At 38.1% G+C, this 18,551-nt stretch overlaps 3 protein-coding genes across 4 annotated transcripts; 1 reads left to right on the plus strand and 2 right to left on the minus strand.

The window, feature by feature from the left end:
• Nucleotides 1–703: 703 nt before the first annotated feature.
• LOC5522191 (ubiquitin carboxyl-terminal hydrolase 5) lies at nt 704–16,361 on the minus strand. 2 transcript variants are annotated; one of them, XR_004291204.2, is made up of 26 exons: nt 16,171–16,361; nt 15,645–15,770; nt 15,347–15,407; nt 15,238–15,269; nt 15,067–15,156; nt 14,623–14,717; nt 14,090–14,140; nt 13,527–13,618; nt 13,360–13,452; nt 12,690–12,784; nt 12,460–12,528; nt 12,268–12,335; nt 11,835–11,891; nt 11,280–11,351; nt 10,892–10,979; nt 10,316–10,450; nt 9,740–9,893; nt 9,307–9,364; nt 8,818–8,940; nt 7,978–8,066; nt 7,140–7,238; nt 5,467–5,613; nt 2,337–2,470; nt 1,660–1,774; nt 1,038–1,208; nt 704–954 (listed from the first exon to the last, which is right to left on the minus strand). XR_004291204.2 is itself a non-coding variant. In XM_032367455.2 (26 exons), the coding sequence occupies exons 1-26, from the start codon at nt 16,258–16,260 to the stop codon at nt 867–869; spliced, it is 2,406 nt and encodes an 801-aa protein (XP_032223346.2). In that variant the 5' UTR covers nt 16,261–16,360; the 3' UTR covers nt 704–866. The 2 variants fall into 2 exon arrangements, 1 of the variants encoding a protein (XP_032223346.2); XM_032367455.2 differs by having other exon boundaries at nt 1,124–1,208; nt 16,171–16,360.
• LOC116604716 (neuropeptide FF receptor 2) lies at nt 2,811–5,426 on the minus strand. The gene has a single exon (XM_032367457.2). It carries the CDS (start codon nt 4,241–4,243, stop codon nt 3,287–3,289), a length of 957 nt encoding a protein of 318 aa, XP_032223348.2. The 5' UTR covers nt 4,244–5,426; the 3' UTR covers nt 2,811–3,286.
• Nucleotides 16,362–16,495: 134 nt separating the features above from the next.
• LOC5522190 (membrane progestin receptor gamma-A) lies at nt 16,496–18,543 on the plus strand. Its single transcript, XM_001642009.3, has 2 exons — nt 16,496–16,681; nt 17,194–18,543. Exon 2 carries the CDS (start codon nt 17,218–17,220, stop codon nt 18,295–18,297), a length of 1,080 nt encoding a protein of 359 aa, XP_001642059.3. The 5' UTR covers nt 16,496–16,681; nt 17,194–17,217; the 3' UTR covers nt 18,298–18,543.
• The last annotated feature ends 8 nt before the right edge of the window (nt 18,544–18,551 follow it).

Here is an 18,551-nt window from a genome sequence, read left to right on the forward strand (position 1 = left end):
GCCCCGATAAATAATGACCTTTCCCTAAACTGTCTATTTTTTTGTTAGTTCGAGTTTTCTGTGAATCAATAGATAGTCAATTGTTTTAGTATAAATCCACTCACATACTTCCTTCAAATAAATGACGATTTTAACAATTCTCAGTAATAAATAACACAACGAAAAAAGTATTTTACAAAATCAAAACAGCTCGCGCACGTTCGTGTTTTCGCGAGCGCATGCAACCGGTGTTTGCAGTGCGAGCAGATAAACGAAAATTGAAAACTTTAGCTTCAAAACCTTGCAGTCTTCGTTACTTTTAGTGTCCTTTTGTAAGGATGGAAAATACATTTACTAGAAAAGATTGTGAACCAATTTTCTTGAATTTTAATCAAGGTTTTTTGTCTCTTTTGCCGGCTTTTTCGTTACACACTATCTATGGCTCAATAGATAGTGAGTACGGGAGCCAATCAAATTGTGAGACTCGTGATAGTTTGTGAGTGGATTTATACTAAAATCTATTATAAATAAACTCCTTTGTTATTCTTTCATCACTATCAAACATCGAAAAAAAACGCTTACTTGTTTTCTAAGTCTTCTAGAAATACATTTTCCTAATTTATAGAATTCTTTATTCTTGAAAAAAGCCTTGGATAGTGGAACAAAGAAGGCCCAACATGAAAAATAATTCCTGACTTCTTTTAATAAATGACAGCATCAACACTTCTCAACTGAAAATCTTTATTTTTTCCTGCATTTGTAACCTCTGAGAAATGCTTGGTAGGTAAGCGATCAATCTATAGCCACTTTCACTACCACGTGATTACCACGCGTCAAAACGTGACCTTCACGTGTCAACCACATGGCAGCAAGGTGCATGCAGAATATCATATTCTCTGGTACAGGTACAGATAGCCCAATTCCCGGGGTGGACATTCGGAGAGAGCAACCTTCCTGTCGTTGAAGATCACCCATCTGCGGAAAATACAATTATTTAGTAAAAAGTAAAAAGAAACCATCTAAAACAGATTATGATATCTTTTTTATCATTCTATTACGGACTCTCGCTTTTCGGACGGACAACAAATCGCGGCCAAGAGGGCTTTCCTAATAGCATGGTATGACCGTAGAACCATTACGTCACCTTCCGTCTTTGAGAATATGACAGACGTAGTGGCCGCACATTGTGGAGGTTCCCATGTGACTGACGAACGCAACCAGTCGGTACCCTGAAACAGCGAGAAGACAACATCAAGAGTGATCCAGCGAAAGAGCGAGCATGATATCATCTCCGTGAACATGAGCGAACCAGCGAGAGATCAGGGTATTGTACATTGTAACGTATCGTGCCTGTGAACACGAGTGATCCAGCGAGCACGGTAAAGTAGACGTGAACATAAAGGGGCGAGTAAAAAGCGTATACTCTCAATAAATATATTTTTAAACAAGTATTAATCGAAGACGTAGTGCGCACACATTATTGACGTTTTCAAGTAAGGGATGCTCCTTAACACTCCTTGTCTCCGACATCTATTATGTAAGGCGCTTGAGCTATGCCTGTCAGAGTTGCTGCGTAGTAGAATATCTCCATATGCTTCGCGGACAATATAGTATCCCCCCCCCTACCCTTCAACACACACACAAAGGAAACTTAGTCGGTTTAGCTCCTTCAAGACTTACGTCCCGACCCATCCTTGTATTGCGGACCAGTCTCCTCATTCATGTCAACGTCCATTGCGTCCAGCTCGTGCGCATGGCTAAATATCCAGTCCGCTGCCCTTTCTAGGTTGTTGTCCTGAAAAAATAAAAAAAACAAAAGGAATTATAACTGAAGACTTGGCCGAGCCCCTTGAGCGGCACTTCCTCAAACGTGGTGACTCTGAGTCCCTTTATTTCGTCTAGAAGTAGCGCGGTCCACTACTGCAATGTCTTATCTCTGGTTTTCCTGGAAGTCTTCAGTAGGGAAGATCTGATATCTGCATTCGCCACAATGCAATTGTTTAGACTAGTTTTAACCTGAGCTTATCTTGATTTTTAACAGAAGAATTGGATTTAGATCTATTGATCATTGATCATCTATTGCGCTATCCCAACTCTTAAAGGCTGTCGATCGAGCACTCCTGATTTTTAATTGAAAATACAGCGGTTCATTGACAAGAAAACTTCAAAATAACCATCCACGATTGAAGCCTGATACTTGACTGAATATTTCTCAGTTACTTGCTGGAATAAGCCGATGAAAATGGATTCTTTGAGTCACTTGGTTTTGTGCAGGAGCGTATAAATGGCGTCGTGTTTTGCCTTCTTTAAAGTTAACAGGATTTCAATTTCATTAATTCTTTCCAATTTTCACTTACAGTGGCTTTGAGGGCTTTGATGGCTTGGTCACGAGTGAACCCCATCGATATAATCATAGATACAGCCTCTTCATTAACAGCTGCAGCCTGGGCGCCTTTAGATGCTCCGGCAAGCCGTAGAGGCGCCGTGAAATCTGAGAATAAAAGTCGCAAAGTTAGTATCAAAAAACTTGATTTTACCACCCAACTGGTGCAATATACAGTATATTTCTCAACACCCATGTCTCAAAATAGGGGCTGCTTGGTTATCAAAATGATGGGGAGTCGGAAAGTGCCCCAATTTTTTATAACCCTAATAATGGTCCGGATGGCTTTACCTAAGCAGCCTTCCAACAATTCCATGTCAATGGTAACTTTCGCATGAACTTCGACTGTTCAAATAACTTCGAGACTTCATTTGTGTATTTACTTCAGAGTAGATTCACATTGCTTTTTAATCTCGGCAATGCCTTTGAATCTATTTCTTATTGTCTCATTTGTTGTATGCGTGTTTTAAAATTAACCATCCACGATTGAAGCCTGATACTTTATTAATGATATTTCATTGAATATTTTTCACCTGCTTGAATAAGCCGATGAAAATGGATTCTTTGAGTCACTTTGTATTGTGCAGGAGCGTATAAATAATTATTTTCAAATTTTCTGTTCCGTTTTTTTTTTATACACGAAGCCCGGTGGTTGTTATGAGAAACTGGATTTTCTTTCTGAGCTATTGGTTCCCGAGTGTTGAATGTATTCATCGGAAGTTGATCTCTGCCTTCTGAATGGTGTTTTAAGTCACTTGGTATTTCTTCTTAAGGCGATGGCAAGCTATTCATCATAATCAGCGAGGGTTGACCTGCCATCGCTATGCCATTGTTGTTGCTTTCTGTCTGCTGTAAATAATTGGGAATTTCGTTTTAATGTGATGGTAGGCTATTCATCATAATCAGCGAAGGTTGACCTTCGCTCTATTCTCGCTGTAAGTAGCTGTAAAATCCTTCTTGAGATTTTATGATCAGCGAGGGTTTCCCTCTTCTCTCCGAGTGAGGTGAGATAATGGGGATGCCTTCTTTAGAGGATGACGAGGTACTTCTCAACGAACAGCTTAACACTTGGCTTGGTGATAGACACTTTCTGAGGACTTTGCACAACTCTTTCCTGAACTCAGGCATTCGAACTGAGTAAATGAGAAAGTTGATGAATGAGTTGGCGTAGACCAAAACGAATGGCAAGAGTTGCACAGTAAAATCATAATAATCAGACACGAGTATTAACACTATACTGGGGAGAAAACAGCTCGTAGACATAAGCGTCACGATAAACAGGGTAATTGTGAGTTTAATGTTGTTCCTGTTCGTCCTGCTTCTGTTTGGAAGAGGTTTCGCGAACTTCACTTTGATCCAAATAGCCAAATAACAGACAAAGACAACCACCAGAAACGAAGCACCAAGTAACATTTTGATTATGACCACGATCCTTCGATACAAAAGGTATTTTATGATTTCTACGAAGATAGCAGCAACCCATATTAGAACAATACCAATGGCATAAGTCTTGTTTCCAAGAAGACGGTGTCTCATTGGCACAACGATCGCATACGACCTCTCCATTGCCATGGCAGTGAATGAGCATATAGAGACATTTACAGATAAAGTGCTGAAGAAGTCAAAAATGCGAGCAAGTAGGTCATATTCAGAAGGCTTAAAAATTTCGTTAAGTGTTTTGGCTCCCAGAGACAGCCCAACCAGCAGATCAGTCACGGTCAGGTTGAGGAGAAGGAAGTTTGACTTCTTGATGCAAAACGTCTTGGTTAGAAAAACACAGAGCGCCAATAGGTTCAACACCACGATCACACACGTCTCACTTAGATAGATTGCTAAGACAAATCCAGAAATTTCGCCATTTGATCCAGTGATGTTTTCCATCTCAAAACATTTTTCGTCATGGAACACGATTCACAGATCACAACTCAAGCAGTGCTGGACTATATGGACTACTAAAAGAAAAACAATGATTTCATCCAGGATTCGCGTTCGCGTCCTTTCCTATCTGGAAACGTTTAGCATTAAATTTAACATTAAGGCTGTCAAATGACTGATGGGATATGGGATGTACAGTAATTTTTTTATTTTTCATTAACGACTCCTTAACAAAAAGTGGATTATGAGTTATAATCAAAAGTTGTAATTTAAAAGTTTAAAACTAAACAAACTAAGTAATAATTCATTTTTACAATCAATCTTTTGCAATAAACCAGCTGTCCCCGTGCGCTTCTGGTAACTAATTTATTGACTCTTTAATTAAAAAAAAAGAGTTTAGATAGTACAATAAAAAAACACTTTGCGCACGCCGCTGAAATTTATTACTTTCCGTTTGTTATGCAAAAAATGGGTTTTAAGCTAGTATATAAAACTAATAACCTTTTTCACACATAAAATAATCGATATACACTAAAAAAACTACCCCTTGCGTGGTAGATTCTATAACTGGGTCAGAAATATGCCTTACAAGATTCCATAACTGGCTCAGAAATATGCCTTACAAGATTCTATAACTGGGTCAGAAATATGCCTTACAAGATTCCATAACTGGGTCAGAAATATGCCTTACAAGATTCCATAACTGGGTCAGAAATATGCCTTACAAGATTCCATAACTGGGTCAGAAATATGCCTTACAAGATTCCATAACTGGGTCAGAAATATGCCTTACAAGATTCCATAACTGGGTCAGAAATATGCCTTACAAGATTCCATAACTGGCTCAGAAATATGCCTTACAAGATTCCATAACTGGGTCAGAAATATGCCTTACAAGATTCCATAACTGGGTCAGAAATATGCCTTACAAGATTCCATAACTGGCTCAGAAATATGCCTTACAAGATTCTATAACTGGGTCAGAAATATGCCTTACAAGATTCCATAACTGGGTCAGAAATATGCCTTACAACCATTGCGGCCTGTACCCCTACCCTGTGTGGTGGATTCCCTACATGGGTCAGAAATGTGCCTGAGAATATTTTTCATGGCGGCCTGTACCCCTACCCCTAGTGTGGTATATTGCTTGCCTTGATCAGCCATATGCTCTTTCATGCAGACCTCTGTTACCCCTCCCCTTCCCTCCCCTAGTGAGGTACATTGCTTACCAGGATCAGCCATATGTTCTAGAACCCAGTTCATGGCGGCCTCTGTGGTCCCTACCCCCCTGGTGTGATAGACAGCTTTGCGACAACCCTGCAGATCAAATCCCATATCTTCCAACTGCTGGACTAGGCTCTCGTTAATCTCTGGCTCTGCAAGAAAAACAAACTATTAATTTTAAAGGTTTATTGCGAAGTCTTCTAAGTGGGATGGTAATTTTCTCTAAGTAAGAGAAGCAAAAACTGTTTATCTTAAAAGTTTATTGTGAGTCTTGTGAGTTTGCCCGAGTCGGAAATTTTCTCTCTTTAAGTAAAACATAAACTGTTTATCTTAAAAGTTCATTGTGAGTCTTCCGAGTTGCGCTGAGTCGGTAATTTTGTCTACAGAAATCAAGTGCGAGTAGTTACATCCGAAGCAGATAAGACATTCAGGGCTGATCACTTTGGGGAATGACCAGATGCTTTAGTAAATGAACATTTAAAGTAATTTTAAATAAGCGCCGATTACAATTTGAATGGGGGTTTTTAATGGAAAATTGACCAGGCTTAGTCAGTATAGCCTATGTTATGTGTTCATTAAATATTGGAAGACAAATATGTGATGAAATCTTAAAAAAAATCATTTCACACTTCATTTACCAAATTCAATATAATGAAAAAAGGCGCAAAAGCTTCCAAGAAGCTTTTTAATTTATGCACTGGCTATATGCCCGACTATCCTCGATGCAATAAAGGCCCTACAGTTTTCAATTTTTTCAAACAATCCAGTAAATCGTCGACCTTGTGAGTTCAAAGTATATTTGTTGAGAAAGGGAAATTTGAATTGAGATTTGTTATTGGTATTAAGCGTTTTCTGTTGACTATGTACACTATAGAATCGTAATTTTAGTGGCACTAAAATATACTTCTAAATGCCGACAGTTCTCAATTTGCTAAAATATCACTGTAAATTGTCAAGCTTGTGAGCTCAAAGTATTATATATTTGTTTGGAAAGGGCAAGCGAATCTGAATTGCGCTTTGTTGTAGAAAAATAAAGTTTTTTTTTTGCTAGTATACACCACAAACACCTTTCCTGACTGTGTTATTGTAGCAGAAAAAATGTCATTAAAATAACGACTTTATGGTGTATAAGAGTAAGGAGAAACATTCAATTCCGACAACAAATTTCAATTCAGAGTCGCTTGCCTTTTCTAAACAAATACGGAAAAACGATTAATCCCGACTACAAAGCTCAAACAAGATTCGCTTGCCCTTTTTCCAAAAATATACAATACTTTTAACTCACTAGGTCGACAATTTTTGTGATATTTTCGTAAATTGACAACTACCGACATTTAGCAGCATGTTAAAGTACGATGTTATGGTGTACATAGACGACGGAAAACATCCAATGTCGACAACAAAGCTCAACAACTAAGATTTGCTTGCCCTTTCTCAAGAAATCTAGAATACTTCAACTCACTAGGTCGACAATTTACTGAGTTGTTTAAAAAAATTGATAACTGTCGGGTATTCAGTCCATTGAAGAACCTTTCACGACTGTCAGGCATATAGCCACTGCGTTTAATTTAAAACCTCCCATTTTGTCCGACTCAGTTCTTACGGTAATAACTAAAGAAGACTCAAATACAATTCAGCTCCTGTCGGATTTTCTAGGCAGTCACATGACCATATATACCTTGCGCTTGCTCTTCAGGGAGCTGTTCTTCTCCAGGTTGGAGCCCAGTCCCTCTCAGCGCCGTCAGGTCAAGCTCCTCCAATATCTCTAATGCAACATCTGTCAATCATAATCACGGGTCACGTGCTTGTCAATGAATTTGGCCTATATAGGTTATTCTATCATAATTCCAAAGACATATCATCCGACATATCATCGTGAGTCATGTGTCTGTCAATCAAAATCATTGGTCACGTGTCTGTCATTCAAGATCACATGCTTGTAAACCGAAATCACGGGTCACGTGTCTGTCAATCCAGATCACATGCCTGTGAACCGAAGTCACGGGTCAAGTGTCTGTCAATCAAAATCATGGGTCACATGTCTGTCAACCCAAATCATGGGTCACGTGTCTGTTAACCCAAATCATGGGTCACGTGTCTGTCAACCCAAATCATGGGTCACGTGTCTGTCAACCCGAATCTTGGGTCAAGTGTCTCTCATAAAAAATTACAAAATATATATGTCACAGTACGCTATACATATATAACAGCTTCTAGCAACCTCCACCATAGCCTGCTAGTAGGCTAAGCCCCCTCCCCTAACTTTTGCCTTTTGCTCTCGCATCCAGCTCGCGCGCGGCCAAAGATCCAAGATGGCGCCCAAAACACGAGACAGCGGGGTTTTCGTCGCGGAAACACAACAAACGCCTACTAGTAGGCTGCGTCCACCAATCAATCACGATTGTATAGAAGGTTCGTTTTGGGTTACGGAGACCAACAGATGGCGCTTGACACATAACACGTCTGCCACAGATGTCAATATAATGACACGCCGGGAAGTATGTTTGTAGGCTCACCAAGTTTCTTTGGGACCCAGTCCTCGCCAATGGTAAACTTTTTCATCTGCACCATGAGATAGTCCGGAAAGGTTACAAATCTGGTCGTCCTGATGACAATGTATGAAAAAGAGACGAAATGAGACAGCTTAGGAATGTCTGGAATTTAGTCGTACTGATAAAGTAGCAGATTAAGGCCTAGTTTAGACGTCGTTCCTTTCATGTATCGTTCCAAATGCAAATGCATGCAAATGAACAAGTTGATCGTTTTATCTTTTTTTTTACATTTGGAACGGCAAATGAACAGCGTCCGAACTAAGCCTTAGATAGTTTGAAAGTGTCACGAATAAAGTCTTCTTAGGAGCATACATGGAAGGGGTAGGTTGAGTTAGTACACAAGTTAGTAGAGGCAGGCTTAGAGTTGCAACAAGATGGCTTTGTTTTTGTTTTTCATGAAGACCACCCCCAATATGCATAATATTTATCTGTGCTTCTCGATCTGGATAATGACTATTCAAGTGTTGTGTATACAAGGGCGGTAAAAGAACAAAGAGTAGGAAAAAATCCACAAGTAATTCGTGTGATATTATATCCTAAATAATGGCATAGAAGAACAAATATTGTTAAACAACAACAACAAGTTATATATGTATCATTCCTGGTAAGAACCAAAGACCTAAAAAAAACTTTTAAGTGGAGGTTGGAAGAGATGGATTGAGAAGAGATGTGAACATGTCACGTGATGTTCCAATTCTCTAAAATCAAAATCAAAGAAAAAGGGAAGATGGGGAAGGGGTAAGAATGTATAGTTACTATCTCTCATTTATTTATCTCATGTACGCTTATCCTATACTGCATTACTTTTTAGCTGTAGTCTTGCCCTGTACTGCCGAGCTGTAGAAGTCTTGCACTATTTCAGGGGACGCGAAGGCCTCTATACATTCTGACATAGAAATCCGTGGCCGCACAACCGCACTAGGGTCCCTAAGATCACAGAACACAGAGATATTATATAGATTTTATTTCCCAACCACGCCTGACAAACATCTCCTGACATTTTTATTAGATGCAAACCAGAGTTATCGCTGTTATTTATAGGTACAGGCGGGGTGACAGAACAAAATTTTGAATGTACGATAAATCATCTTCATTTAATCATCTTTTAATCTTTTTTTTCACATAACTTTATAAAGATGAGAATATGTTTCCGATTCCAGGGGAAATTCTACGCAAAATGAAATTCCTGCATGGTTGCAATTCCTGTTTTACAGCCAATGTGATTAGAATATTTTAGTACATAAAAGGGGTTAAATTCCTACACACAATCTACTAACTACCTACAATACTCACAACCGCTCCTTGGTTTCTTCTGCTTGTTTTTGTTTAGCTTCATACTCTGCATATTCCTCTGTGAAAAGATAAATTCGTACGTTCATGTACTATTCTCAATGCATTTTGTCATTTAATCCAAGAGGCGGATCTAGCTTTTCTCTGAAGGGGGGAAGGGGGGGGGGGGGGGGCTCAGTGATAAAGGGGGAGGTAATTATATTTTGTTTTATATGTCTTCCTGGCAGCCCAAAGATATACTACATCCAGCAAAAGATTTGTTCTTGCTAGGACGCGAGCGCAACGCACGTAATTTTCCGACTCTTACTACACCACAAACGCTGCTTGATTTTCTAGGCATACACTTGTGTTTGGCATATGCTCATTTGTGTTGCACTTGCGTTTGCGCCTGCGCTTGCATACTAATGAGTACCAGCTTTTAGGGGTGATGACATACCTTTATTGAGCACAGCATCCATAGGTATAGTCAGTGAGAGCAGGTTATCATCTCTATTAGTATAACGAACTTTGTGTGATCGCATGCATTCAATCCGCTCCTCTACCTTGTATCGGAATGAATCAACAGGATTCAAAGGCCCCTTCCTCGCTCTCTGAGATTATGAAAGAGGCGCTTGTTGAAGATGTGTACAAACAGTTTTGGGAGATACGCTGGAAAGCAACTGCTACAGCTAGACTAGCAACGTTGGATCGCATTCGAAATAGTATAACAGATAGGGCTTAAGATGAGCATAACATTCATTCAAAATCAAATACACAATTCGAAAATACATACTAAAAATACTTCTTCAGCTGTAAACAAATAATGAACGATAGCCAACATCTGTGTTACCTAAAGCATTTCCACGGGTATGTTACAGTTAGACACGGGGTCTAAAGAACTTTTTACTTGGTTGAACTTTCTGCTTAAACCCACGGAACTACTTGTTTTCCATGCTAGAGCTACTTTCAAACTCTACTTCAACAAATAATCATATGATAACTGACTGTTTCTAGCTCACAAGGGCTCACAAACCTCAGCCCTGTCAATTGTCTCTAGTAGATGGGCGAAGAATTCCTGTGCATCCTGCTGCCGATTGGTGGAGAACTCTGGGTGACCACGCCCTATTAACGACTTGAACATGTGTGGAGAGATGCCATCTTGTTCGGACTGATAGAATAAAATGACACAGCCAACAGATCTTTTAATTATGTAGTTGTATGAGTATAAAGTGCTCTTCCATAATAACCACGCACCAATAACTTCATTTTTAAAAATTGCTTTAGCAACATAGAGCAGCTATACTCTCTGACCCCTGCAAGATGACTTGGCTTGTGTTCATAAAATACAATACATAGTTTTCATAATTTACTATATATCCCAGAAATGACTTTTGATGCTCTCACCTTGTCATATGAATCATCAGCTGGCTTTTCCTCCTTCTTACCTTGTCATATGAATCATCAGCTGGCTTTTCATCCTTCTTACCTCGTCATATGAATCATCAGCTGTTTTTTCCTTCTTCTTACCTTGTCATATGAATCATCAGCTGGCTTTTCCTCCTTCTTACCTTGTCATATTAATCATCAGCTGGCTTTTCCTCCTTCCTACCTTGTCATATGAATCATCAGCTGGCTTTTCCTCCTGGGTTGGAGCTTGTGAGTATCTTCCTGAGAGGAGTCCATCTGCAATCTTTGCCCTGAATCACATTAACACTCAGAATTATCTGCTGGGCTACAACAGCCAAAACAGGGATTTTTCATTTTTTGCTTCCAATATAAAATTTTCTGACTAGCAGAACAATCTTTCTTCTAAAGCTGAACGACTTTTGGGACTACTATGATTTGAAGAACATATTTATTTCTGGTATGTTTTCTAGAACTGATATAAGTGTTTCCTTCCCGTTTTTACTAGATATGCCGTTGCAAGGTTGTTAGACCCCCCTTCCCCTTCCCCTAGCTATGGCCCTGGTTTCATCTAGACACTCAACAGAACTTACATTTGTGTATCAAAGTCTTGTGTTGGGTCACTTGGTGAGTTTGATAAAATGGTATCCCTTAAATCTGCATATCTGATGGGAAAAATGTAAGAACATATCTCAGATCTCTCATGAAAAACTTGAAAATGTTGATTTTTAAATTTTATATATTTTAAACATTAGATGCTATTATAGTGATATTTTAATCATATTGAAGACTGCAAAATCCATAGTAACCATTACGCAAGCTAGACACACCCAATTAAAACTGATCATGGAAACTTACAAATAACATAATTTGAGGGAAAATCTGAAATCCACATTATTCTGACTCTCTGAGATAATAAAGTTCCCTATGTAGTCTTCCATAAAATGTTCAGAGCAAATTTAGATTGTTTTAAATCAATACAAAAATACTGCTGTCTCTAAAAAAATAAACTCTCTAATATCACTCAGATATAAGTGAATGGCGTGATGAAAATAATTAGAGCACGTCTCCTTGATGTCTGTTTATATCAGTCTTCAAGTGACCAACATGTTACATTTTTATTGCAAACACCTTGTTAGGAGCTTTACCTCTGTTTGAACTCAGGTAATGTCATCAGCACTTGCAAAACTGAGTTCATGTAACACCTGAAAAAAAGGAAAAACCAAAAAAACCTGTATTGCATATCTACAAACTAGAGTAAACCCTCATTTACTGAGTTGTATCTGGTTTATTTATGTTTGCTTCTAATAATACCAATTGGCTTCAGGGGAAGTCCCATTAACAGGCACAATACTGGACCTGTCATTATTGACACACTGTACTGTAAGTCTCCCCATTAAGCCCAGGCGCATACACAAGGGGGTGCGTGCACCCCCATTGCAGCCAAAAAAGGGTCATTTCTTTTTAAGGAATCTTCAAATGATGTGCTTTTTCCATATGATACCTATGACTGCACACAGCCCTTAGCCAATCCTGGGAACACGGCTAAAGCCCAGCATAGATATTTCCAAATAATCTTACGTGTTTCCAAGGTTGCGAAGACCTGTGAAACCTGGGCCATACATTGGGGTTAGCTTCTTCCCAGCTTCCTAAACCACAGATTAAACAAGTAAGGTAATCTATAGCAAGTTCATTGCAATCAATCGATCCATTAATGTCCAATCACTATTTCTACCAAGCATTGAGAGACAGTATGCAAATATGATTGCTTACCTGAATGACATCCCATTCCCGTACTCTCATGTTGATGTCAATTTCAAGCTCAGCCATTGTCTTGTCAGTCTAACATACAGGAAGGCAATGTTAGCACATCAAGGAATTCCAAAACCTATGATGGGTACTTTTTTCTGCATAGTTTTGTTAAATAATATAGAATGATGGTAGATGAACGTTTTACTATGTAACACTAAAGGGAGGCTGTTATTAATTTTCATGAGGCTTACTTTTTCCATTTGAGTTATGTTGATGCCAAAGTGAGAGAGATGCTTTGCAAGATGGGGATCCTCAACCATATCATCTTCATCATACGAGAACACATCTGCAATATAAAATACCAAAATTAGTCTCCTTCAGTGAAGAAGTATTGATGATAATAAATAACAAGTTCTTGTAAAATTCACCTTAACAACTGCTTGCTAATTTTGATATTTTGCTTAGTACTAATTTAGCACTAATTCTGGCTTGCAGATGATGAAATATTTTTGGGGGAGAAAAGGTTGCATTCTTTAAGGCATTTCAGTTCATAAAAACATAATTATTGAAAATTTACTCATATTATATATTGCCCTTGAAAAGATACCACCCCAGAATTCATGATATCACCCCTAAATTCATGTAGATATCACCCCTGAATTCATGTAGATGCCACCCCAGAATTCATGTAGATGCCACCCCAGAATTCATGTAGATATCACCCCAGAATTCATGTAGATACCACCCCAGAATTCATGTAGATATCACCCTAGAATTCATGTAGATACCACCCCAGAATTCATGTAGATGTCACCCCTAAATTCATGTAGATGCCACCCCATAATTCATGTAGATTCCACTGTCCTTCATCCCCGTAAGCTACTACCCATAACCCTGTATCACATTGTAAATATGAATTACCTCCGCCATCAGGGGTGATGGTTCCAAGTTTTACAGCAAGTGGATACTTTGTGTTCTTGTATGATTCAAGCGCATGGTTATTGCCACCACTTCCTACAAAATAAAGAAATAAAAATGCATCAAAAAACAAATAATGTGTAAGAAAGCTCAATGTGCTATTTCCTTACCATCAAAATATTTCCTGCCACAGAGGATTGAACCATCAGTCAGGTTGAGCCAGAGGTTGTCTGTCTTGTCACAAAGGGCGCACTTCCAGCCACTAGCGGAACAGAAAAATGCTGATGTCTTACTTTCATAAACCAATATCATGCACAGCAAAGTGAATTAAAACAGCTATCATAGAACTAGCAACAGGCCTCTACGCCACACAGCAAGACCTTATTCAAAAAGCAGTTTGTATGACTCGGGTTTTCTCACACACAAATCATGGTCCATGCCTGTTGCTGTAACTCCCCCTTCCCCCCTGTGTGCTTCATATCCTTTATTATGTTCCAGAGATGATAGGCTTGTTATGCTAGTTATGCTTGTTTGCAATGCTGAAGAAGCAATTTTGCTGTTTTTAAACATATAAAAATCAAGATACGGGGGGAATCAAACATTTTCAAGTGTCAAGCTACTGCATATATATTTTTCATAAAAAAGGATAAGTCCTTTGAAAGCTTCACAGATACAATAAAGGCCTCAGTGTTGCTGAGATGCTTTGGATAAACTTTAGACTAGTGGAACTTACCTGGGTGGAATGCGTACCCCATTATCCAGTTGCAATAAGGATTCAGCATGTCTATAAATAATATCAGTAAGAAACAGTCGGTAATGAAAACAATAAAATTTCTCTCAAAGTTATAATATTTCTATCATATACGATAACTTTCAGCTGCACATTAGTTATAAAAACTCAGTAGATAAAGCAGAGAGGGGGTGAGAGGTAAAAAAGTAAATCTGAGCCTTTAAGTTTCCCAAGCTTAGAACTTCAAGCAGCCCATGGCCAGAAGTTGTGTAAGATAATTTCATATTTTATATAGTTGTAGGGTATACTATAGCTGCTAATACTGTTTTTTTTAAACCTAAAATATACACAGGAAATCCTAGTGGGGCTAGTGCCTTTAACAAAGGGGAATTAAAAATCAAAGCCTTTAATGGAAAAACTATGATGTTCACAAAGACAAAGACAACAAAGCTGAAGATTTTCCTGCTACAAGATTTGCAATGCCAATCTATAGATATTTCTCAATATCCTGTTGGAATTTGATTGTGATAACATACTTTGATACATTTCGTTTTTCTCCATCCCATGAAGCTACTTGTTCTTTGTAAGCTGATGTGTCTGCTGCTAGAACACCCGCTAGGGATAACTGCACCTGTAACGACAGAAAATCAAAATATATTGCAAAATACTTGCATGGAATGACAATAAACACATTGTACATTAAAGTACAACATGATACAATTCTCCAGTATTGATTTTTCATCTGTTAGAGGCCTGAAATTCTTTGTATTGATTTGTTTATCACAAACTCATAAATCATAGAAGCATGCAGGAATGGCTCCAGAATTTTATTAGGGTGTGGACATGAGTTTGAGACTTGATTTGTTATTCATAGCAAAGAAAGGGGATTTGTTATGGATATAAACACCCCGAACACCACCTTGTATCCGTCCATTGGCTACTCAGCCAAATACGACTAAACAATCATTTTAAAAATGTACCTGCAAAGGTAACTCAGCACAAGGAAGAGGAATCATAAGCGGCTCTGCACCACTAAAGATCGCCACAGAGTTCATCTCATCATATTCAATCTGAAAGACAAATGTACATGTTGACTAGATATGTAATGAGGTGGTAGACGAACAGCATTGAAAACTATAAAAAGTCATTACCTGTCTTTCACCATCAAATCCACCCTCAACACCTATACCAACAATATAGATACTGTATATTAGATCATATGTTCAATGTTAGTCAGTAACTCTCAAATGTCAGACTGACCAATTCCCAGTCTTGTAGGCTTTTTCTTGGGTGGGGCATCTTTAGACTCCTCTTGTGTTGGCTGGAAGTACAAAGAATTTTGGAGTATGAAGATAACTACAAACAATTTTTTGTTTTGTTTTCAAAGAAGATACAGCAACAATAAAAAATAAATTAAATTGTGTGTCCCAGAAAAGACCCCTCACCCCCCACCCCCTCACACACACCATGAACTGTAGACAATTTTTTCCCATCCCCTAGATTTGGTCAGGTGTATGGATCTTTTCTGGAACCGCACATTAAGAGGCCATTACTTTACCTCTTTCCTTATCTTCTTGAAGTGCATGAACACATTCTTATTTGTTTTGCTGATGTGTAAGGTGACATGCCGAAGACAGCAGCCGAGAAAGGTAGACAAACAAACATACAGACCACTTTCAGACTCCTGGAGAAATATAAAAACCTGGCTCACTAGGGACAGTGAATTTGCTTATGTATATTTATAGAAATGGGTAAATTTTTAGGCTAATAAATCTGTAAATTGACATAAAGTAAGAAGTTGCTCTAAAGCACTATATTAACCAGAATTTCAGAGTATGGCTTTCTGTGACACCGTTTGAACACTTTAGCTATAGCATCAGTGAACGCAATTGGTTTTTTGACATGACTAAATCAAAAAATGCTTATTTACATTATACAGACACTTACATAGTAAGAAAATTACTAAGACAGGAGTAATTACAATATTGAAGGGGTTTGTTGCTTATGCCTTTGGAAATGTTTTATTTAAAGTCACATGGAGAAATTTGTCCAGTCATTATCATCTAGTTTCGATTTTCACTTACCGGCGAGTCAAAACAATAGACGCATTCGTCCTTATACACTTTGTCTCCACCACCAGGAACACGTATATTCGCTGATGCTAGCTGTTCCATACTTACTTTAGATAGTTTAGGCAATTAATGAATAAAATAAACAGAAAATAGAAATGACAAGTCCAAAAAGTCAGAGCAAGAAATAATTTTGAAATGGTAATGTACGCTGACCACAAAACGCAGGCGTGTGCGGGTATTGGGACTTGTACTACTAAAATATTCGCATTGTTTTATAACTGTATGAAACTCATTGAAGCATTATCACTTCCAAAACATAAAACAGATTTTTTTTCCTCTCATAAAATTATATTATTTTATATTTATATCAATTTTCAACAGAAAACGCAGACGTGTAATCGGAAGACTGGATACAAGCAAGTGCCGCTGGGTACGATAACCGTCGGCTCAAAAATAAAGATACGCTCACGTAATGGCCAAATGTTTGACGCTCGACTCGAAATATTGCTAATTTGCCATCAAGGTGAGAGTTTTTATTATAATCTTGTTGTCGCTGTAGGTACAGGGTAGAGACGAGGAATTTTAGCTACTATTATTACAGTTTATCCATCATACTTTGCCTTCAATCGCCACAGATAATTTCCTATCCAAGACCCCACCTAGTTTAGGGAGTTTCTAATTTCTGTTAGAATATTTGAAATGTATTTACTTAATTGAATGAATTTTGTTTGATATTTATTATTTTCTCTAACCTAGCTAATATTTTACTTAATAGTAAAAGAGGGGAGTTTTATTCAACTTCTTGAAGACAATAGATTGCACATGGGTATACACACCTATCAAACCAACCAGAGAAAGCGGAAAAAATGCTATAATTCTGAGGGGGAATACAAATTAAAAGGGTAAAATAGTTGTATAAGCTACTTATAAAGGTTATTCACAAGATATAAAGTTAAAAATGGCTTGTGCAACCCATGGGAAATTGACAATTTCTAAAGGTTATTTAATTTTGCTATTTTTTTAATTCTTTTTCAGATAATAAGTAAAACTAAAGCCAAAATGGTAAACAGAACATCAAAGCGAAAAGTGGAACAGAAAACTTATCAAAAAGCAGAACCTAAAGCTACCCCAACTCTGACAGATTTCAAGCCAAAGATAATGCCTGCATATGGCTTCACTGATAAAGAGCTCCCAGAAAAAATGAGGGTACCATATATTCACACAAGATATCGTCGGCCATGCCTTTCAGTAGAACAGTGCATCGAGAGTATGTTCCAGCCGCACAATGAGATGGTTAACATCTGGTCACATTTCATAGCTGCATTTGTCTTTCTAATTCACAATTCTGATTTGCTAAGAGAGTACCGTAACTTTGATGACCCCCTTGTTGCACCCTTAGCATGCTGTGCTGTTGGAATTGTTGTTCTATTTTTTGTAAGTGCCTGTACTCATTTATTTAATTCCATGTCCTTGTTGGCATACCATGTGTGCTACTTTTGTGATTACGCTGCCATAAGTATCTGTACATTCACCACTGCTCAAGCCATGTTTTTCTACTCCAGACCTATCAGCACTTCCTGGAGGATGTTTAACTCACCAATTGCATTTTTAGCTCTTGCTGTCATGAATTCACTTCTTTCCACTTTCACATGTTGCGCTGTACTTGTACGTAGACCCTGGTATCATGCATTTGTCCGCACTAGTGCATATTTATCACTTGGACTGTTCACAGTGCTTCCCTACTTAGGCCGACTAGCCTTTTGTAGTTACACAGCCTCAGTGGAATGCACCACCCCATCATATATCCATTTCAAGCGGTACTGTCTCTACTTCACAATTGCAGGCGTCACATATGCTAATCGTATCCCAGAGAGATTGTTTCCTAAGATGTTTGACCTTTTGGGACAAAGCCATCATATTCTTCATGTTCTTTCGGCTATGGCGCTCTCTGAGATGTTCACGGCAGTCCATATTGACATGATGGATAGGAAAGAGTCATTGATGACAAAGCCTTATTCGTGGCTTGAGCTGTGTGCTGTTTTTACTTTGACCACCGTGGTGATAAACATTGGGGTGGTTTTCTGGTTTAGTAGATCACTGAAAAGAAGACTTCAAAAACTCAGGAATGTCCAGGAATAATTCACTGAATTAAGACTTGTGTTTGAGTACAGATCAGTGTTATTACAGGAAAAGTTATGCTGATACACCAGTTGACATAAATACAGTAATATAAAATGCTAACAATTTAAAACTACTTGTATTTAATTTTATATTATCAATTATATTTTCACTTATTTATTGCCCATATATTATCAAATATTTATTTTAGTCTTTTCTAAGTATAATGGATATCTAATTTTAATAAAATGCACTTGAAAATTTTTACTTGGCTC

This window comes from Nematostella vectensis, chromosome 3, assembly GCF_932526225.1.
Source record: "Nematostella vectensis chromosome 3, jaNemVect1.1, whole genome shotgun sequence".
Classification (NCBI taxonomy): domain Eukaryota; kingdom Metazoa; phylum Cnidaria; class Anthozoa; order Actiniaria; family Edwardsiidae; genus Nematostella; species Nematostella vectensis.